This window comes from Gadus macrocephalus, chromosome 22 (assembly GCF_031168955.1).
Source record: "Gadus macrocephalus chromosome 22, ASM3116895v1".
NCBI lineage: Eukaryota > Metazoa > Chordata > Actinopteri > Gadiformes > Gadidae > Gadus > Gadus macrocephalus.
The window spans coordinates 7,778,666-7,801,903 of NC_082403.1; the positions used below are offsets into that span (position 1 = coordinate 7,778,666).

Consider the following 23,238-nt stretch of genomic DNA (forward strand, 5'->3'; position numbering starts at 1 on the left):
GTGTGTGTTCACGTGTTTGTGTTGGTGTGTGGGAGCCATTGGAGGGAGGGGCTGGGGCTGTTTGCTCACTCCCCGTGGAAGATGGAATCAAACCTTAATGACTCACATGCATCTGAAACAATACACATCAGGCTCAGGAATTATTTGGTATTTACCACGGCGACCGACAAACACAACAATGGCGGCGCCGCAGCCACTAGACACACAGAGACGCAGCCGCTAACGCGACCGCGGCGGCAGGAAGCACGACCACGCCGTTCTCGGCGCGGCGCGACCGGGGCTTCCAGAGAGGTAATTGGCTCATCAGAGGAGATTGCACAGGTTCCACACCGGCCCCTGAGCAGCAGCACGCCGCCACCGCCGCCGCGCCGATAACACAGGGGGTCCGCACTGAGGGGGAGGAGGGGGCGTACACACCGGGGGCCAGGAATAACTATGGAGGGCCGCCATCACGGCCGCCACGGCTGCCGGGGGCCCCAGGGGGAAACACAGAGGTGGGGGGGGGGGGGGGTTCGTTGCTATGGGGAGGGCGGTGGGGGGGCGGAGGCAATTTGCCGAACGAGGCTCCCTGTGTTGTTATGTCTTGCAGAAGGGGAAATGTATTTAATTTTTGGTGGGTGGTGGCGGTGGGGATGGTGGAGGTGGTGGTTGTTATGGTGATGGTGGTGGTGGTTGTGGTAGCCGTTACGCCTCGTGCCCACTGCACCGTCAGTCAAAGGACGTCGGAGGGCGTGGCTGACGGACGGGGGAGCTTTCCAGGGTCGTCAGAGCCCGAGTAGTGTCACAGGGCTTACATTTGCATACGTGATCTGATTGGTTGACGGAAAAAGTTGAAAAATGTTCAACTTTTGGACGGCGCCGAAGGCTCCAACGGAGCGCACGGACCCACAATGCATTGCGCGTAGATACCAATTCAAAGTCAATGGGGATCAGTCAACGGAAGGTGCAGTGGGCAGGGCACGAGGCGTTATGGGGATGGTGATGGTGGCGCTGGTGGTGCTGCTACTGCTGGTGGTGGTCGTTGTTATGGTGGTAATGGTGATGGGGCTGGTGGTCGTGGTAATTGTGGTGGTGGTGGTGGTGGTGGTGGTGGTGGTGGTGGTGGTGGTGGTGGTGGTGGTGGTGGTGGTGGTGGTGGTGGTGGTGGTGGTGGTGGTGGTCATGGTGTTGGGGGTGACGGTGGTAGTTGTTATGGTGATGGTGGTAGTGGTGGTGGTGTGATGTCTCTCGGTTGGTGTCTATCTTTAAAGAGCTCCTACCGAACAGGAAACGACTTGTTCCCTGAATCAAGTGCACTCGTTCTCTTTTTGAAGTGTGTGTTAGTGTGTTTGGAGCGTTGCATCCCACCCCACAACGTCGGCCAGCGCTTCAGAAACGCTGGTCCACGAGGGGAGGGTGTATGGGGGGGGGGGGGGGCTACTTGAATATCACTTCAGTGGTTGTTTCTTTATTTGATGGTGAGAAAATAAAACTAGTATCAAGTGAAGTTTGACTCACCCTTATCCGTGGCTGCTAGAAAAAAGCCTAATGCCAGGGCCGTACTATGTTTGTGAAAAGTAGTGACAAGCTGTGAACATTGATTTTCCAATCTAGATCAGCAGAGGCCCCAGAATGTGTGGAGGAGAGAAAATGAGCATAGAGATGTTAAACCATTTCTTCTTTGCTCTTAATCAATAGTTTGTGTTTTTGCTCCTTCCTCTTCAGCTGGTGCCATTGTTGCCTCACGAAATTGCTTTGTTAAGTCGGCTAAAAAACAGCATTCCTTTAAGGAGCATCAATGTTCCACTTCACAGCACAATCTGCCCAAAAAATAAAAATGCCTGGGCCAACTCCTTCCTTGGAAGTAATGTGTAAAAAACAAAAACCGAAGACAAAGACGGTGTGAAAACACAGCGTCTGCCGAGGCCTGGAAGGATCCAGGTCAACGAAAGCATCGAACGTGTATATATTTCCCGGTAAGTCCGGTAAAACCCTCACCCAGCCACACTAGCGCTATAAGCCATTAGCTAAATCCTTCGGGGGCCAGTTGATGAGCTAATACCTCAGAGCGAGAGGAGTGGTAGAGATGGTGCTGGAGAGAGCTTTAATTGAATCCCATTAGCAGCATTTTGGAAGGATCAAAGTCATGCACCAGCAGAGGGAGTTTAACTGCCGAGAGGGTCCCTAGGGCCAGTAGAAGAGCCCCCAGGAGGGAGATAAACGCCGAGAGGTATGGAGAGAGAGAGGGGGGTGACCAGTGCTGCCAGCGCCGCCGACGCTCCCTCCGTCCCACTGGCTGTGCACGTCGTGAAATATAGTCCCTGATGCAACGAAACGTTGCACAGGGGGATGAAATCCCTCACTAGTACTTTCATGGCGGGTTTTTTAGGCTGAGTGAGCCAAGGACAGAGAGGGAGAGGGAGAGAAGAAAGGTTGAAGGGCCTTTCAACGAGAAGAAGGAAAAACAAGAACAAAGGGACTAAGAGGTTTGCATGACGAGGACAAATTGGGGATGACGTGGAGCATTAGTGCAGACAAAGGCATTAGCCGCCTTCCATCGCAATCGGAGAGAAGCATTCAAGGAAATCACAGCTACCCCCGCCCTCCTACACACCTCCATTTTCCCGACAACCCCCAACCCACCATCATGCTCATATGGGTGGCCCATGCTGAAAGTCTCTCGTAGGTATATGGTATATGGCTCCCGAAAATGGCTGACAAACTTTTTGGGGGAGATTGGCAATGGATACTGTGGACGGTGGCGCCAGCTGGAACCAGATCTCCATGGGCTTCTGCCAGTGTTGACAATGCCTGTCCGTCTGTCCATCTGTCTGCTTGGCTCATCCAAAAGCAACCCCCCCCCCCCCCCCCGCCCCTCTTTCCAACATCCAGTTTTATATCCTCCCAGAGTCGTGAGTCGGAGACTCCAAACTCAATATAACCCGCTCATCACAAGGCATGATGACGACGTCCACGAGATTTCTTCCAATATTTCCCAAAACAACAAATAAATAAAAGCTAAAGTTTTCCTTGTGGCATCAGAGGAATCACATGCAATGCGTAAACCCCAGGTCCACCCCTCTCCTCCTCACGGTAGCACTCCAGTTTCCCGTCAACCCCCCCCTTTACCGCGACCCCGCCTCTGATGAACGTGTGATTTGTATGGGGGAGAGGGAGTGTGGTGCATCACACCTGACACACTGTTTCTGCAGAGAAGGTCGGACCGGGGGGGACGGGGGGATGGGGGGATGAGGGAGACAAAGAGAGAGAGAGAGCGAGAGTGAGGGCGAAAGAGGGGTGCTCTCAGTTCATCAATACCAGGGCAGACTGGTCCTTCCCACACTACTCCAAAGGTCATTAATAACAGCCACCGGCCGAGCGGACCACACCTTAAGCTCAACACACCGCAGCCCTCTGTGATGGAGAGGTTGAGTGTGTGTGAGGTTCTACGTGTTTGAGGTTGTGTGTGTGTGACGTGTGTGTGGTTTGGAGGGGAAGGACACACAAGTCAATCCAAAAGTTTTAAAAAGAGAACTAGATCGAATTGTTGTTGTTTTTTTCACCCAATGGGGGTATCCGTCGGATTTATCACAATATCCACGTCGGAAGGGAGATATTATTCATATTTTGCTACTAGTTGATGAATGGACCCAGGCTTTTTTTGTGTTTCTTTGACCTTTCCCGAGGGGAACTCAAATGTAAAGCCAACCCGGACGAGGCGTGTACCGTCTGGCATGTAGTGGGTCACAACGGTCTTAATGCATCACCATGGGAACCAAAGGAATAAGAACACAAACCGACACAATGTCGGGCCTGACTGCCATCCTCCCGATATTCTCCAGTGGTTGCTGGTCACCCCATGGCATCTCCAAGCCCATGTCTCTCCACTCCTTCCTATTCTTGTATCATCTACTCCCCCCCCCCCCCTCTCCAATCAGGGAAAGGATAGGGGTGGAATCAGATGAACCAACAACACGGCCCCCTGCTGTCCCCTCTCTTTCCCCCAAACAACCCCCCAATTTCCCCCCCTACCAACTCTGCCACCACGGCATGTGATCCGACTTGGTGTACTGGGAGTCAGCTGGGAGTGTGGGAGATTGGCACCGCAGGGCAGACTCTGTTGTGTGAAATTGCTTCATTACTGATCCACAATGCCACAGATCCCCTTACTACCACACAAACCCTGGGGCCCCCAGTGGCATGGGGTCCCCCCGGCCCCCGCCCCCCCAACACACACACACACACACACACACAAACACATGCCGACGACAAACTCGTGTTGACACCCGGAAAAAAAAAAGAACCTAATATATGAATACGCTAAAAAGACGTCGGTACCAATTACATCGGCTAACCGTTGGTTCGGTTTTCCTTTTTTTCTTCGGAGGCTGGCATAAGGGAGTCATAAATGGTTCGCCGCCAACGTTTCTCATTAGCGAGCGCTACGTCCCTTCATTTATTTAATATAATGTATTTTCATATTAAACGTCCTCCGCGAGGACATCAATTACGCGAGGCCGCCGTCTCCGGCATTAAGAGGCTGCGGAGGACAGCCGGCCGCCTCGTTCCATTGTTCCTACCTCGAGTGTTTTAAAGAATTAAATAATGAAACCAACTCGTCCGGCGAGACCGGAAAGCTGATTAATTAGGAGGCTTGTCTGCGTGGCGCCTGTTCGCGGGCCTCAAAGAGAAGCAGAGTAAGGGAGAATCACTCAGCGGCGTTAAGCATGAAAGTTTCATCAAGGCCGTAGCAGCGGGGCCCTCGCACATTCCCACGACACACAGTCGGGTTTCTCCTTCTTTTTCTGCACCTTCTTCTTCTTCTTCTTCTTTCTTTGCTTTGTAGAATAGGGAAATTTAATTTAAGACCTAAATACATTACTTGAAAGCTTCACATGTCTGTTTAGCAGCAATTTAATCACAGTGAAAGCTTATTCATGCCAGACACTGCCCGTTCCTTGCCGACGGCATCACCGGCCCTCTTCACGTGTCTCCGGTTGACAGCGTACTCGCAGCGCCAATCTCACTCGCTCATAACTGAATAAAACCCTCAGAAACGGAGAAAGGAGAACGCAACGCATCGAATCCTCCAAACGGACAAAAAGTTCCAGTCGCCCTTAACGTCACCCCTTCGAGCCCCAAACGTCTTCCACGGCTGACGGTTTGCAACAGTTTTCATATGTTAATGGCGCGCATTGATTTTCGAAGACTAAGCATGATTGCGAGATGGCACAACATCTCGGGGCCCCCCGGGGGCCCACGCGCTGGCGATTTCCATACAATCACAAGCAGATAGAAATAAACAGAGGTTCGAGCGCAAAGCCGGGCGAGCGCTCAGTGGTGTGTTAAACACCCAGAGAGGAGGCGCTGTGTTCTGAACACTGCCGCTGCTGTAGCTGCAGCCGCCGACCCGTTTTCATTGGTCTACGTGCTTTCTGAGCCCTAGCTCATCCCTGTGCGTACGCTAGCAAAGGTGTTCCGGCAGCAGGGCCTGAGATACGCTGCTGGGGGGGGGGGGGGGGGGGGGGGGTGGAAGTTAGGGGGCTCGCCACTGCCTGCCTAAGTGGCTACAAGAGAGAGGAATAATACAGAATTTGCTAAAGATAAAACCTGGCATGCCATCATTTATTCTGCTGGATCATTTGTGAAATAATATTAAATAAATAATTGGTACTGGTGGAAACGGGAGATGCCAGGAATATCAAGCAGCCACATGCAGGGAGGGTGGACGCACAGCCACCGAACAGCCTCCACCACCAGCACCACCACCATCCTGCCGTGCTCACACAGCGTAGCCAAGCCTTGCCGGGGCCCCCAAAACAGAGGCAGGCACCTGTTCTATCGCTGGCCACTGGCTCCTCTGCCCAGCTGCATGCTGGGCCAGGCAAAACCAACACTATGGAGCCTTTTTGTCACACAGTGGCATAGGAGAGCATGAGTAATGTATGCACTTATAGATTCATTCGCTCCTCCCCGCTCTGTCTGTCTGCTGCCCTTTGCTGCGGAGATTTCGTGACTGAGGCTACCAACTATTGCTATTGATTGATGGATCGATTTTCTTTCTCAGTAATAATCCTCAATTAAGCACTTGGTCAATGAGATGTCATAAATAATGGACAATGTTCATCAGGCATTAGAAGAGTCCAAAGTGATGTCTTCAATCTGCCTGCATTGTTTGAACTGCACTCCAGCAACACTCAATTATTCATTTTGAATAATTGAGAGGTTCTGGAATATAGAAGAGCTGCCACGAATTTGCATGTTTTTAAGATAGGCTTGGTACTTATTTGATGCTTATTTGATCAAGCATCAATTATTCAACTGAAAAACAATTAATGTGATAGATGATTGACGCGTTGGTTCATCAAGTAACTCCTTCTGTACTACAAGACTTGAGAGTCTGCTACATACAAAAGGCCCAGTACGTAAACCATTAATAATTAAAGCAACATCCGATTTCTAATACAAAACGTTTGCAACAAAGTCCATCTCCAGTAGCATAATGCGGTGCAAAGGAGATAAAAAACGACAGATATCTATAGGAACCCTTTAAGGCCCAGAGAAGCCTGGCGATGTTTCCCTGATACCAGACATACTCGATGAATCGATTCAAAAGGCACAGCACTCCGGGGGATGTCAACAGATAGCTTGACAGATTAGCAGAAAACAACATTCCTTGTAACTTTTCAGCCAGTATGTCGTGGTGGTAAGAAAACCCTGGGTCGAGAAACATCCAGCTTTTCCCATGTTTGTTGGTTAGCAGGGAACAAGGAACAGACTGTGTGATGATTTATGCGTCTTTACGTTGGAATATTAGCATAAAGAATCACATTAGCTACACTTATTTAACCCGCTAATCGTTTCAGGGGGAAGGCCATTTTTCACACGCGCCACGTGCATGCGTTGCACACATACGTGGTGCAAGCATGTTGCGACACACGTGGAGCAGCATGCAGCTTAATAGGGCTCCATAACCGCAGACATGAAGGCCCCCCTTGCAACGGGAATCTGTGATTCCCCAGAGAGAGACGAATGCCGTAGCCGTTTAGGCTTAATTACAGCTAATGCCTCCCCTCTCTCCCCTCCATCTCTCCCTCCCCCCTCCCCCCTCTCCCCTCTCTCCTCTCCCCATCTCTCCCCCCCTCTCCTCCACACCTTTCCCTCGCTCCTCCACGTCTCCCCCCCCCTTCTCCCCTCCATCTCTCCCCTCCATCTCTCCCCTCTCTCCTCCACATCTCTCCCCCCTCCCTCACCAGACAGAGGGGCGGGGGGGGGTATGGGGGGGGGGGGGGGGGCTTTATTTCAGATTCCTCATGGAAACCCTTGATCCTTTCCTTCCGCTGGCATCGTCTCCATTTACTGCTCCCTTCTAATCTGCTCTGCTGTTCTGGTGAATTGAAACCCCCTTGCCCTCCCCACACAGAACCCGCCCCCAAACCACGGCCGAGTCTTTATCCCCCGCAGGAAGGGGATATCGAGAAGCTCTGGTGGCGCGGAGGCGCGGGGCTCACCCCCTCACCCCCCCCCCCCCCCCCGGTCTCTCAGGTGCCACATTAGGAGAGGCTCCGAGGCAGTGTGAAGGCACAACGGGGATGAAATGTACCATGGAGCTCCACCCTTAACAAGGGGGCGCTTCACACGCACACGCACACACACACACACACACACACACACACACAGCAGCGGTCCCGCTCTTTTGATTCTGCCGGAGAATGAGGAGCCCCAGGAACCATGAAGTCTAAAAATAGATCCAACTGCTGAAATAAGTGGCTTATATGCAAAAAAATTGCTGCTGTCTCTTTACTTTGATGAGAAATATATATATATATATATATATACATACAGTATATATATTTATATCTGTCTAGCCCGGACAAACTTGAATGCACATTGGAGCATAAAGGAGATGGTTTTTAGTTCAAACACTCACAGTTATCATTGTACTTTCTCAGAGGGAGGGAGGGAGGGAGGGAGGGAGGGAGGAGGGAGGGAGGGTGGAGGAGAAAGGGAGGGAGGCGAGACAAAAAAGAACGAACAAACGGACGAATGCATAAAAGGAAGAGAAAAAAAAGTGTATTTTTCCTTCCTTTTTAACTTTCATGAGGCACCTTGGGAGTAAGCAATCAGGGACAGGCTAAGTGGTCCATCCATAAAGACCAGACTGTAGACAAACACAAAATCCTTTTCACTAAGAGAACCAAACTAAATCTCTCTCCGTCACACACACACACACACACACACACACACACACACACACACACACACACACACACACACACACACACACACACACACACACACACACACACACACACACACACACACACACACACACACACACGCACACACACGCCTTCTTTGGACTGCACCACCATTACAAACCCTCAAAGATCACCGGATCTCTGCCAAGTGCTCCGACAATATGGAGGAAGCTGCCCAGTGACTTCCTGGAAAGGCTGGCCATGGTCAAGAGGATGAGAGGGAGAGAAGAGAGGGGGAGAAGAGAGGGGCCTTCGATGGAAGTGGAGCGCTCTCATCTCCCTTTATCACAATGACCGGCGCCGGCACCACCACACCACCACCAGCAACCCAAGGCTGCATATGGACTTGGTAAGTCGATCATTAGTTACGGAATGGAGACACACGGGGCTTGTGTGGGTGCCGTCGACTGGCCGGGGACATGTGGGAAGCAGCAAAACAGGACCAGGGAGGTCTGAGAGAGTACGGGGCGGTACACAAAGCTCCTGCATAATAGGAAGCCCCAATGGGATGCTTAAGGGGGCAGGTATAGCCCTGTGTGTGCGTGTGCGCGCAAGCATTAGCACAGCTTTATGGTACGGATATGAGTGCGTCCAGTGCAATAAGCCAGGCATTAAACTTTATGACGGTGTAATATCGATTATGACACTTAGTCCGCGATACCGCTAATACTTTAATGCACGCCATCCCTCACACTGGAAAGACTTCAAGTGAGACCCTTCCCCCAACGGTCGGGGCACCATCTTCTCCTATTAATAATTACCTTCTGCAAAACAGCTGCCAATATTTACACATCAATATTAACCACGAAAAAAAGCACCAGAAGGTCATAGAGCACCCCCGTGGGCTTGTCGTCTCCGGGGGCAGAACCTGGCTGGCCAGTGGCCACGCTCCCTGCTCGATGTATAATGCATTGGAGGCCAACGCTAAGCTGGGGAACCGCAAAGCCCCTCGAGGCCCTTTGAGAAACACTTGACTTCCAGGGCCTCCTGATCAATGCAGATCTTGGATAATGACCGATGACTGGCTGAACTTCTTGGTTATCTCGCGTGGGCTGCATGCCCCCCTCCTGTGTTCCCTTCCCTTTTCCTGACCCGTCTTCAAACCATGACTTTGACACCGTGACACCATGACTGCTAAGTCGATGTAGAACAGCATGAGACGCAATCATAAAAGTGGCTTATGTGGACACTATAAGCTGTGGGGTCGCCTAACCCTTCTTGATACGGTCACATTGACACATCGACAAGCAAACCATTAGTGTGTGTGTGTGTGTGTGTGTGTGTGTGTGTGTGTGTGTGTGTGTGTGTGTGTGTGTGTGTGTGTGTGTGGTGTACATCCTTCACCCACAAGTTCCTTCAAATACTGTCCTTCACCACATTCAGGATGAGGAAGAGTAAGAAAAATACCAGAGATATATATATTTTTTTTATCTACAGCAGCGTTATGTGAGCATGAAAAGAAGCATACATATAGTACAATCAATGACACTTCTTCCCAGCACAAATCAAACGCTGGCCTGGAGGTTGTTCCCTTTTCATACTTGGAGGTCTACATTTCTGAGCGACCACATGTCCTTTAAAAGCATTTGTTAACAACCTCCTTGATTTTCTCGTTCAACTTGTTGAAGAACAGCCATCGACCCTTGCGGTAGAATACAAATAAACAGGTTAATGTAATCAATTAAGATGAGGGAAAGGACTCATCAACCTAAGTTCAGAAGGTAGCAGGAAAATGGAATGTTCCCCGTCATAGATCTGTGATTTCCTCCCACGCCTGGGCTCATAAAATGAAGGTTCACATCTCAGTGTAAATAAATAAATAGCTTTATAGCAAGCAAACAAATATAGAATGTTTACGTTACTGAAGCCTTTTTCATTCCCCAGATGTTATTTATCACGCCTCACTAACCAGAATGTATGAAAACATTTACAATTTAGATTGTCATCTGAAATTGCAGGATGCAACATGATTGCATCTAGAGTTGACACTGGAGTCGCAGCAGAGAGAATACATTTACTGCCATTTCAGAGACATATCTTATCACGGCTGCGTCAAACAGCCAGAACAGAAAACACAGTGCACAGTGCACACTTTTCACACACACACACACACACACACACTTTTTGCAGACTTATTCTAAAAAGTAGAATAGAGACAATTCGGAATCACACAGATTAATGATGCACACTAAAGACGATCCAGACTGAACTCCTAAAAAGGAAATGTGCCTGCACTCAATTTCACACATGTGCAAACGTCATGTATGTGCAAACAAGAGGCGCCCCACCTACACACGTGCGAGAAGCGTGAGATAGAGTGAAAGGCTTGGCCACCAAGAAGCTGGTGTAGAAATCCACACCAGGGAGTCGAGTGGGGACGAGGTTCTGATGAAAACACAGGGGGAGAGGAAGAGCGATAGCGATGCGTCTTCCTCTTTTTGGGTGGGTAACCTTATTTCCGATGTTTAAAAGCATGGAAACGGCTGCAACAGGTGGCAGGTAGTGAGGAGGCGATCAAAGTGCTGCATGTAACCCAGAGGTCCTATTCTTAACTCTAAGTTCAACTCTGCTTCTTTATATGGGCGGTCGGGGTGAGGAATGCTCTGATGCTCTCCTGACTTCGCTCTCCTTCTCCTGAAATCCCTCTGAATCCATCACACACAAAACGGTCTAGAAGACACACGTTTGCTTGCATCACCGGCACCAACGACCACCCCTCCGCCGTCCCCTCGCGGGCATAAGGCAAACATCTGCTTATCAACACCCAAAGAGTATAAATAACAGGAAGGACCAGCGGAGAGGAGGGGAGGGGGGTGAGACAGTGGGCTGCTGGAGAGGGTCGGTGGTGTAGGGCGAGCAGGAGGGGGGAGGCGGGGAAGCAATGGTGGCGAGGAGCTCTCGAGGCGTCGCGAGCGCGTGATGAAATCCAGGTTGTCTTTCATGCAAGAGCGTTGGAGTCAGCTGGGGGTACTCAAGTCACCACACTTCTGGCTGGCAGGGCGGAAGGAGACGAAGCGAACGGAGGAAAGAAGGGGCGTTTTAAGCCGCGATCTGGAAAGGCTTGAAGCTGAGGAAATGGAAAAGGGACCGTCCTTTTGGGAGGATCTTGTTGGCGCCGGGGGAGTCGGAACGTGTGTCCTTGGTTTGTACCCCACGAGGGACGGGGGCCGAGATGGCGGCGGAAGATACTACGGCGCTACTGCGTGCATCAGAAGTATACCCTGTTTTTGAGCTGTTTTGTAGATACTGGGGGCTTCATTCGATCCCTGAGTGCTACATATGGAGCACGTGTGGAGTGAGAGAGAAGGAGTTAAATGAGGGGATGAGTGGGGGAAAAGGGGGTCTCAGGGGTTCTGAGCCTCAGAATGCACATACTTTATTCACGCGTGTAACCACGGGGTCTTGTTGCTTTCCATTGCCTCCCATGGTTTTAAACACAATAATGCTAATACAAAAATTATAACGGTAATAATTATATTAACAAAAAATAAACAGCCTAGGTTTATCGCTCTCTCTTTGTTCAAATGTAAAAACAGTTACATTTATCGGATACATAAGAAAGGCTGCATTTCCTTCATATTCTATTGAATATTCAACTTATGAAAATCGGTCCCTGCACTTCCAGTGGGTGGATACGGTACAGTTTGTTCTCCAACTGAAACGACAGTGTAGGTAATTTGTCAAGATGAGCCAAAACGATCCACAGGAGCGTGCCATAAGTCACCTATGTCAGGTTACTGTTTGACTAAACAAGATAGATGACATGAGTTTTATTCTCATTGAAAAACATTTTAATTTGGGCGCTTAAATGTGTTACGATAACATTCTACCAAGACATTTGTATTTTAGATCCCACATCTTCGCTCAGTGAATGTTTGATGACCTTAAGTTTGTTAAGTAACTCAAAGTTTTCGATGGTTGCCATTGTGATTGATCCTTTCCATAAAAACAAAGATCTTCAAGTGACCCAGAGATGACCCAGAGATTGCTTTGCTCCACCAAGGTTTTGTGTTTTATAAATTCTTTGTTCAACAAGAAAAATCATTACAAAGGCAGCCACAAAAGATTTTCAAAAGAAGACTCAAATTATCAACACGGGGCCCATTGACCTGCAGCAAGTGAGGAAAACACTGTTCAAGAGGCACAGAACGACTCGGGAGGGAGAAACAGATGTCTAGTCTTTTTATATATGAATCAGGGGGTCAAGAGCGCAGATTTGGAGGCTACAGCCCGACGGTGATAAGGCCCAATCCCATTTCTACCCCTTACCCTTACCCCTCCCCCTTGTTTTGAAGGGGTAAGGGGAAGGGGGAAGGGGGAAGGGGGAAGATGTAGAAATGGTATTGGGCCTTAGGCCCAATCCCATTTCTACCCCTTACCCCTTCAAAACAAGGGGGAGGGGTAAGGGGAAGGGGTAAGGGGTAGAAATGATGACCTAGGGGTAAAGGACACTTGGGAGTGACCTGGAGACCTGGGGTCTCCTTTGTATGAAAGATGGCCTCAAGGACACACATTATTATCAATTAAGGGGCTGTGGCCCAAAAAGAAGTCACTTACAAAGCATCAGCAAATGTGCAATTGAAATGAAAATAAAAGGTGTTGCAATAAATTAATCTAAATTAATTGGAAAGAGATGGGAATTTGGCCGTTATACCCAACCAAGGGGCGCTCTTTATGAAAGGCTTGAGACTCTCTGCTAAAGAGGGCCCATTCGTAGTCCTGTAATTATCGCTATCTGTTGTAGTGCCAACCAATAAATCGTATTTTCATCGTCATCGCGCCATGAACAGGTGCGATAAAAATATTGCAAAAGACTTCCTTAACTGCGATGCTCAAGCAATTTCCCAAGAGAGAGGGCTGTTCTACTGAATATCAGCACGGCTGTGAATTGATCATAGGTTAAGAGGTTGAAGGGCTTCGTACTGAGTCATAGTCGTGCAGATATTCAGTATACCAGCACTGTGGGTGCCATTTTTTCGATTAAACTTGTGAGCGGAAAAATTTATATAATTTAAAAAATAATAATAATAATATAAAACAAAAATAATATAATCGAGTTTTCGATTATTATTTTTTAAATTATTATTATTATTATTAAATGTTTTATAGAAAGTGCAGAACAGCTGGATACATATCTCCTGTACATTATTTTAGATTCGAACATTTCCTTTTGACCATTTTGTTTATTTCTTTAAGTCTAAATCTCAAAGTTCACAGTTACAAAGATTATTTTTTTTTAATAATCTTGATTTCAATATTGACCAAAATAATCGTGATTATCATATTTCCAATAATCAAGCAGCACTAATTGAAAGTGCTTTGGGCTGAGAGTACTAGGAAGGAGGGTGGTGGGTTATGACCCGCTGAGTCTTTGTGGTACTTTTTTAGTGCTGCTGTTGTCTATAAGTGTTATGATGATGGTGTACAGTTGTATCGCATCAACATTGATGTATTAATGAATGTATTAAAAAACGTCACCCATCATAATCCCATTCATATGCTAACTGCCATTCCCCACTCTATTTTACACTTGGATTCAAAAGTCAAACCAGTTTATAATTGAATCCTATGAACAAATTTGTGGGAATTGGATAGAGGGAGGACCATAAGCTCATCTCCAAAAGGATATGGGGTTGGAGGTTGAAACCATCCGTCTTTTCGCTGGCTCACTTGTTATTGGAAAATGCTGCATACGCGTCAAAACTGATACAGAAATGGTTGACGCTATTCTGTCGTTTATTCGTTACGTGCCTGATGTAAAAAGACCTTGAGTGAATGTCACCGAGATTTCCGTGCTGCTTCTGTCCTCTCGTCTGCTCTCTCTAACAGGCGGGGCTCAGGCAGCTCCTCCACACACACACACACACACACACACACACACACACACACACACACACACACACACCAGGTGAAGTTAAAGGCACCCAGTGCAACTTTCGAGGCTTAAAAATGAACATTCAATTTCTAGTCTTTTTTACACATAGTAAGTTTCAATAACTCCATACCATTACAAACCGACATTTAAGCAGCAAAGATGAGACGTCGTTGTGTGGTGAGAACTGATACAAAATCGATAACAACAACAATGCCGCCATTTTCTTTATTTTTTGTAACCTACAATAAATAAAGCAGGCTTCCAGTCAATGGAAAAATGGCTTCTCCCCACCGGCGATTGTTGTTGTTTACGATTTTCTATCAGTTCTCACCACACAACGACGTCTCATCTTTGCTCCTTGAATGTCGATATGTAATGGTATGGAGTTATTGAAACTTACTACGTGTAAAAAAGACTAGAAATTGAATGTTTATTTTTCATTGAATGTTTACATAAAGTTGCACTGGGTGCCTTTAATGGTGATGGGTGTTTTGAACATTGTTTTTGAACTGTTTTCCCCAACGCCTGCATCATTCCAGCCAAAAAGTTGCAGCTTTCTGTCTGAAAATGTAAAAAAAATATCTCTCTGAAAGGGTGTATTCGTATTATTATGCTATTATATTATCGTTATATCAGTGGCATAAAATGGTCCTAAAATGACAATAATATCTCAAGTATTTCTTGAACAATATACGTTTTCATCGCCATGTGTTACCGCCCTCATAAAATAACATTTAAAGTAACAGCCCAAATGACTACACAACGCAAAGACAACTTCATGTGCACGCAGAGACTATGGCGGCCGAAATTAGACTATGGCAGGGTGCCATAGTCTCGTCAATGAGTGGGAAACACTGCGTCAATCACCATGGCAACGGAAGAAAACTGAAAATAAAATGCAAATTTGTCCCTAGAAATGTTATCATTGCATTTCATTTCCTAAGAACTATCTTTAAATGTTGCATTTTCCACTGAGAAGTTATTCATTTAATTTTGGAAGACCGACACTTGGCATATCGTGGTTGCTGTTTCATCAACCAGTGTATAAGAAGTTATTCCAGCGAATGCTCATACTGGTCATTTTGGTTCATATTAACTAATGACTAATAACCAACTGTTGTTGAGGATGGACCATCACATGCATGTTGCCACTGTGTAACCAAAATATCCATAATGATCACAACTGTTGTTAAAATATGCATTTGGACAAGTCATTCTCAGTGCAAATCATAATTAGTGTGCCGATTGGATTGCGGCAAGTTGGTTACACAAATGATCTTACTATGCAAATTAAATTCCACTTAAAAAATGTATGGCAACGATGAGAATGAGTAATGGTCAACACTTGGAATTAACCCAAATATTATAGGCCAATATATACGTTTATATTACCATCCTATGAAGAGCTCTACATGCATTGTTTAAGAGCTTGACTCTTGGCTCTGACTGCATGCCGTATATCATCCACTCTAATGGAGGGTTTCTACAGTAGTCAGAAAGGGACTGTGCCAATGCATTCTCTTTGTGGCTGCGCATTGTCGATCGAACGGGAAGCACGCAGGGCGGTCTGTCTTGTTGTACGGTTGCACTGCATTTTCAAGTCCATCAAAAGTTGAAGTCATCCAAACTTGATAGCCTGGGAACCAGACGAATCTCACCGGCTCATGTTTCATTTGATCTGCTGATCAGGTCGGGCTCCCCCTTCCCATAGCAAAAATTTGATCTGACCAATCAGAACCCCAATCACAGCTTATCTAATATGACGCTGGAAAAATACAATGACATGGCATTTTCAACAAAATAGCTGCCGCTGATGTAGTTTCGCGATTCGTTCTAGCGATGCCAGGCTAGTTCTACATCAATACTGCATTTGTGATTGGTCTGTCCATCTCATACCGAGCAGAAATCCTTATGGATGGAAGGGGGAGCCAGAACTTATCCGCAGAGCAAATGTAACGCGAGCTTGCGAGATTCTTCTTGTTCCCGGGCTACAGACCTGACGGGGCGTGCTAAGCAATCACAGGTACCTGTTCAATTCAGTCGCTCAGCTCCTAATGCTGTCGCTCCAAGGGTGCAGATTCGGTCGGCGTGCCAACGTATGAATAGAAGCCATGCCCTGCATTGTATTGTATTAAGATCGCACACACTCGGGGACAAATAGGCTCTCCAAGCCATCTGTCAAACTCGACTTCTTTGCAATGGTACTATGCACAAAGTGTTACGCACACCCACTTATCGGAGTTTGGACCGACGCTGTTTGATGTTCATTTTTAAGGTCCTTTTTCACACTCAGTGCTTTATGTAATCTGTGAAAAGGTAGTTACTCGTAGGGATCGCATGAGAGTTGAGCAAAACAAAACTTCTTCCTCGTGAACACCGAGCCTTGATGGGTCCTCTCTCCCCCTTTCCCAGGCAAGCCTTCTGTGGTGGTGATCCCACAATACACGTGACGGCGACGCATGCCTGCACATCTTAACTGGCCTTCCAAAAATCCTGGGCTGGGATCACAATCCACCATAGCATGCTAATACGGCACTTTGTTTGCCCGCGCCCAGACTGACAGCACCCCCGTCTGTGAAATAGATTGCCAAGTCTCGGCGACTCCGACGGAGGGAGGCAAATCTCCAGCTCTTCTCTATCTCACATCGGAGGCCATTAGCTGTCACCGAATGGAAAGAAGACAAAAAAAACTGTCTTCTTTTCAAAGCCCAGGCTTCATGAAATATTCACCCGGTATCCTCAGAAAAGGTGTCTGCGCACGATAGGTCATTTAGGAAGGTTTTATGTGCCCACGGAGACCACCTCCTGCCCTGCACGTTGGTGCGCACCCCCACGCTCACGCATACACCTTGCTTGCAGCTATGACCTATGCGTTCTCAGAGAAGGGAAAAGGCCTTCATCGACCCTCAGACTTTTCACGGGTGATCCCATCCCTTCGTGAGCAGAGCGGCCCATGTGTCATTCTGTGAGGTGTTTATTTTGACACCGCACACCGTTGGTTTTACAAGTCTATCAGTCTCCACACATTCCTCCTTTTATGTGCCCTGCTATTGGTCCCGTGGATTAAAGAACGCTACGGGGAGAAGCATCTCTCTCTCTCTCTCTCTCTCTCTCTCTCTCTCTCTCTTCTCTCTCTCTCTCTCTCTCTCTCTCTCTCTCTCTCTCTCTCTCTCTCTCTCTCTCTCTCTCTCTCTTCTCTCTCTCTCTCTCTCTCTCTCTCTCTCCTCTCTCTCTCTCCTCTCTCTCTCTCTCTCTCTCTCTTCCCCCCCCCCCTCTCCACAAATCGGCAAATAAAACAACTCCAGCAGATCGGCATTAGGGCTGATCCCTCGCGCAACACCGATATCAAGGGGAAGGCGCCAGAACGAAGGTAAATAAACAAGAACCCGGAATGAGGTCAATGAATTAGGCAACGCCCCACTTCAAGCATGCATCATCATCAGAGGCTGCCCGGAACACACAATCAATCGCAGCGTTTGCCTTATTACATAAACAACAACCACCCCCCCCCCCCCAACCCGTCCACCCACCAATGTACCCACCACCTGACGACCCCCTGCAGTATCAAACAGGCAAGAGCGAACAAGCAAATGACACACGCAGGCGGTGTTCAGAGGAATGTGCAAGCAGCCGATTTCAATCTCTACCTCCTTCCGGCACGTAATGAATGCACAGAGACCCCTGGTGGGAGACGGGGGGTGGATGTGTTGTTTAATACAGACACCGGCGGCCCCCTGCCATTAGCCTGGATACCTTGTGCAAGTGGAAGGGAGATGTAAAAAGGGCCACAGGGCTGTAACGACTTCGGCTGTGTTCAGTGTTTGAGTGGAAATGTGCAGGAAAAAATATACAAATAAACAGCATTTTGTTCCCAAGTAGACACAGAGGGGACGGAGGAATTAAATCATGTTTGTCACTGGAAGAAAGGCTTCGGACATGATCACAATCCCACTAATGGCCTGCCTGTGGCTACGAGCCACTGCCTTATAACGACGAGTGAGAGGGGGAAAAATAAAGAGAGGCCGTGTATAAATAAATAACCGACAAAGCGCCTGGCTCCAAACGCCTGGTAACGCCATCATTATCTCTGGTGGAAGTCTAGCTCACTCTCTCTGCCTCTCTCTCTCTCTCTGCCTCTCTCTCTCTTTCGCCTCACTCCCCCGCTTCTCGCCTCGCTGGCGTGTAACGCAGACTGCCGGCGACGCCCTGTCGCAGAAGGCAGGACGCGGCGGCCGGGGCTACGCCGGCTTCAGCTTCAGCTTGCGTTAGCGTCACGGCTCCATGGGTGAACGCGGGGGTTGCGCCCCCGAGATGCTGAGCACAAGGCCCCCGACGGTGCAGTCGACCCTGGTTTGATGTGCCCCCTGTGCGGCGGCCTCTTTTGTCGTTTTTACCGCCGCTCGTCAAAGCTAGGCGGGACGGGATTCGGAGAAAGATGCTAGAGCATAGCGGGTTTTATCAATAAAGCGTTTCTTGCGTGAGGCTGCGTTTGTGCGAACATGCGGTCCGTGTGTGTGTGTGTGTGTGTACTTTCCAACCGACTTATGTCTGGGTGCCCTGAGGCTATCTCCGACAGAGAGAAGGTTCCAGAAGGGAGGGAGCGTCGCATTAGGGCTAACCTGGCAGCTAATGCTTTATTCAGAGAACAAGCCGACGACGCAACAAAATGAAATCGCTTACTCTTTTCTCGCTTGGTGAAAAAAAAACGTAAACGGATATGTGTTTGATGTCTTTACGTGAGCCTGCAGCACACACACACATACACTTGGATGCAAAGCAAAGTTAAATGGTCGCACCAAAGCATCTGGGCCTGTGGGGGGGGGGGGCTCACTAATTAGCTGCTAGCTGATCCATCTGGGCAGAGACACACGACCCCAATTCACACCGCCCAAGTTTGGGGAGCTCATAAGAAATTTATGACATCCCCCTTTCGCCCTGGTGACATCACCCGAGCAGCCTATTTAAAGACAGCCTCTTTGTCTTTGCTAATTAGCCGGCCGGTAATTAATTGTCAACTGACCCGCCGACAACGTGAATGAGACCTTGAATCAATCTCTCGGCGGATCTCGGGTTCTGTCGGTACCTAGCCCCCCTCCCTGCGGAGTCACTTATTGTGTGAAGGTTGGGTACAGCGCTCAGTAGATTTCCTTGAAAAAAATACCTGAGTGACACAGGACAAAAGTTCTCTGAACGCCGTGTCTTAGAGGAATCCAGCTTGTTGAATAATTTAGCGAGGTCTTCACTTTTAGGCCCGAGCCTAATTAATATATGAATCATTCGGTTCATGGCGGTTCCTTCTCACACCCCATCAAGTGCACATAATAAATGGCCCCCGGCGCTCCCGATGGGGTCTGGACAAGGGGTCAGCGGGTCTTCAGTGCGGGGGGTCATGGAGAAAGGTTCGCTGTCTTTGGACTCCCTTCCCCACACAGGTGGACATAATGACGCCCGCCTGTCATTTTTGGATGGATGTGCGGCAGTGGGCAGCGCCCCAGCTGGGCCTCGAGCCAGAGATTGGGTTATAATAATGCTCTTCTCCAACCCTTAGGGGGGGTTTTGGGGGGGCCTGCGCTCTCCAGCGGAGCTGAAGTGGAATCCTGGTGGAGCATTAGGGGAAACTTTATCCGCTTCTGACATTGTCAGCGAGCCGAAAGCTGCGAGATGAAAAGCGGCTTCATTCTGAGAAAAATAAATGGACTGCATTTAGAGCTTTTTTGTAGCAAGTGGCTACCAAATCGCCTCACATTCGACCATTCACGCACACATTACGACACCGACGGCGGCGTCAGCCATGCAACGCGACAGGCCGCTCTTGGGGAGCCGTTAGGGTGAGGTGCCTTGCTCAGGAATACCTCGACACTAGGAGCTAGGAGGAGCCGGTGATCGAACTTGCAACCTTGCGGTTACAAGGGGTCAGCGGGTCTTCAGTGCGGGGGGTCATGGAGAAAGGTTCGCTGTCTTTGGACTCCCTTCCCCACACAGGTGGACATAATGACGCCCGCCTGTCATTTTTGGATGGATGTGCGGCAGTGGGCAGCGCCCCAGCTGGGCCTCGAGCCAGAGATTGGGTTATAATAATGCTCTTCTCCAACCCTTAGGGGGGGTTTTGGGGGGGCTGCGCTCTCCAGCGGAGCTGAAGTGGAATCCTGGTGGAGCATTAGGGGAAACTTTATCCGCTTCTGACATTGTCAGCGAGCCGAAAGCTGCGAGATGAAAAGCGGCTTCATTCTGAGAAAAATAAATGGACTGCATTTAGCGCTTTTTTGTAGCAAGTGGCTACCAAATCGCCTCACATTCGACCATTCACGCACACATTACGACACCGACGGCGGCGTCAGCCATGCAACGCGACAGACCGCTCTTGGGGAGCCGTTAGGGTGAGGTGCCTTGCTCAGGAATACCTCGACACTAGGAGCTAGGAGGAGCCGGTGATCGAACTTGCAACCTTGCGGTTACCAGCCAACCCGCTCTACCTCCTGAGCTACTGCCGCTGTTTTTCCACCCGTTTGTACACTCTGTGACGGTAGGAAAGGGGACGGGAGGCCCACCGCGGCTCAGCACGGCAAACAAAAGTGCCTTGATGAAAGAGCCGTGGTCCGAGGTCGCGCGCCAATAAAAATGTCAGTTTAATTTAGGAAGTGGAAGTTCAAGTGGTTAATTTTTTTAATCTCACATGTATTAAAAGAGCACCAACAGGGCCCATGGCTCTTCCTACACAGAAAAAAAATCTAATCATTCAACAAAGCGGTGTGCTGCTGCTGCTGTGGCACATTTTAAAGCGCCATCACACCAGTCCGGTTTAGTCAGACTGATTAGCGACTCAGCGCCACAGGTGAGGTGGCTGCTGTGTCTGCGAATCACGCAACGCCTTTGGCGTGAGCTCCTGCAAGCCGCTCTGTCGCAGCATTGATTAGCCTGCGGTGGCTAACCCCAGGGTGTGTGTGTGTGTGTGGGTGCGTGTCTATGTGTGTGTGTGTGTGTGTGTGTGTGTGTGTGTGTGTGTGGCAGTGGGGCGACGGGACGCGGACGCTGGTAATCCCAGGCTGATCCGACCCTGATTGAGGTAACAGCCAGCCTCGTTGTGGCGCATCGCCTGTCCTGTTTAACGCTCCAGACGCATTAATGCAAGTCATGCATGGCGACCAGCTAATCCTAATGCTCAGCCCAGTGTAAATAAAACACAGCCCTGGAGGCTGGCTGTGTGTGTGTGTGTGTGTGTGTGTGTGTGTGTGTGTGTGTGTGTGTGTGTGTGTGTGTGTGTGTGTGTGTGTGTGTGTGCGCCGCGCGCCGAGGGGAGGAGAATGTACATGAGGTAAATGTGATACAGAATGCGGGGTGGCGGGCTGTGTATTGGCGTGCGCGTCCCTGTGCACTTGTGTGCGCTAATGGAGATCTCTTTTCCCAAGTTGGAGCGGCGCTCGCAATCACAGACAATGTCAAGCAAGGATACATCACAATGACCCAATTATAATTCAAACGGGCAACTTGTGTTTGTGTGGCGCCCGTGTCAGTACATCCGTGTGTGTGCCCCCTTGTGTAGGCGTCGGGGCGAGTGTGTGTGCGTCACTCGCACAAACAACACTGTGAATATGAATGTGAATGTGTGGGTTTATATATATATATGTATATCTATGCGTGCGCTCAAGAGTGCGTGTGCATGGGCGTATGTGCATGTGCGTGTGTGTGTGTGTGTGTGTGTCCCCCCGGTGCGTCGCCTCCCCGACTTTGTCAGCAGTATGGGTTTGACAGGGCGTCGCAGCAAAAGGACAGGCGATATACTGGCTGTTTGTTTGCCGCATTTCCACCCCTGTCGCTCTGTCACTCCTGCTGAGCGTCAGGAGAGCGGTGCTGACCGAGCCCCTGTCACGCCCGGGCCGAGGCCAGGGACACGTCTGACTGATGGCCCGGACAGGCAAGAGGTGCAGGCTGGCCCAAGGTGCAGGCAGGGGCACAGCCAGGGGCATCAATTTGTATGTATGTGCGTGCGTGCGCGTGCGTGCGTGCGTGCGTGCGTGCGTGCGTGCGTGCGTGCGTGCGTGCGTGCGTGCGTGCGTGCGTGCGTGCGTGCGTGCGTGCGTGCGTGCGTGCGTGCGTGTGCGTGTTTCATGCGTTAGGTTCTTGTACAAGTGTATGTGTTCCGGAGACATTTACCTTTTTCCTTCTCCTCTGTTTTTAATTGCGCTTTAATGAGTTTCAGCCTCGGCTATTAGGAAATTAACGAATGCGCGGGTTTGGGGTAAACCGTGTTATTTGAGTTTTGAGGGAGGGCTCCCTGGTTTTTAATTGGTCACCGCTCCAGGCGTGTCCGCCCACCGCTGCCATCCCACACGCGATCGATGGGAGCGATCCTTTAATGAGGAGCTCATCGACGGGGCCGTGGCTCGGGTCCCTGGTGGCCAGGCCCGGTCGTGGGAAACTTTTATTTGCACGGCTGCCTGAGTCCTCCCATGCAGGACCCACATGGGTTACCTATGGGGGGGGGGGGGGGGGGGGCGGAGAACACGCCAAGCCTTGGGCCTGCTCCCCATGGAGGGACTAGCAGCCCATCACAACGACGGGGAGGCGTGGGGGAGGGGGTGGTGGTGGATGGTGGTGCAGAAGGACATCCATTACGTGAAAAGGACGAATCTGAACACGATCAAGCGACAAACATAGACAAACGCTAAGCCTTGCGTCTGCGTTAACCTCCCGTTTTACATTCATGTAAGCTTTCAAATGCCTCACACACACGCAGACGTGTACTGTATGCTGTGTGTGTGTGTGTGTGTGTGTGTGTGTGTGTGTGTGGTGTGTGTGTGTGTGTGTGTGTGTGTGTGTGTGTGTGTGTGTTGTGTGTGTGTGTGTGTGTGGGGGGGTATGTGTGTTGTGTGTGTGGTGTGTGTGTGCAGTGCAGTGCACATAGCACGTGCGCACAAATGCGCTCATCCGCCTAGATGGGGGGGTGGAAGGGGGGAGAAGCAGCCTGGAGGATAATGAGCAGGGAACACCGTTTGTCTTCCTCGGTTGCCGTGGCAAAGAGAGGAAATGAAGCGTCGGAGCGCTCCTGGAGTCTCTTCCCAACGCTCCATTCCTCACGCAGCAGACGGATGGGTTCTACAAATAGCCCCCCTCTCCCAGAGGAGC

At 49.5% G+C, this 23,238-nt stretch overlaps 1 protein-coding gene across 1 annotated transcript in view; it reads right to left on the minus strand.

Annotated features, from left to right (window-relative positions):
• Nucleotides 1–23,238, minus strand: part of ptprua (protein tyrosine phosphatase receptor type Ua) — a 91,261-nt gene that overhangs the window by 51,995 nt on the left and 16,028 nt on the right. Inside the window, exon 2 of the mRNA XM_060044082.1 lies at nucleotides 230–390. Coding sequence (XP_059900065.1) covers nucleotides 230–390 — 161 coding nt within the window. The remainder of the gene's footprint in view (nucleotides 1–229; nucleotides 391–23,238) is intronic.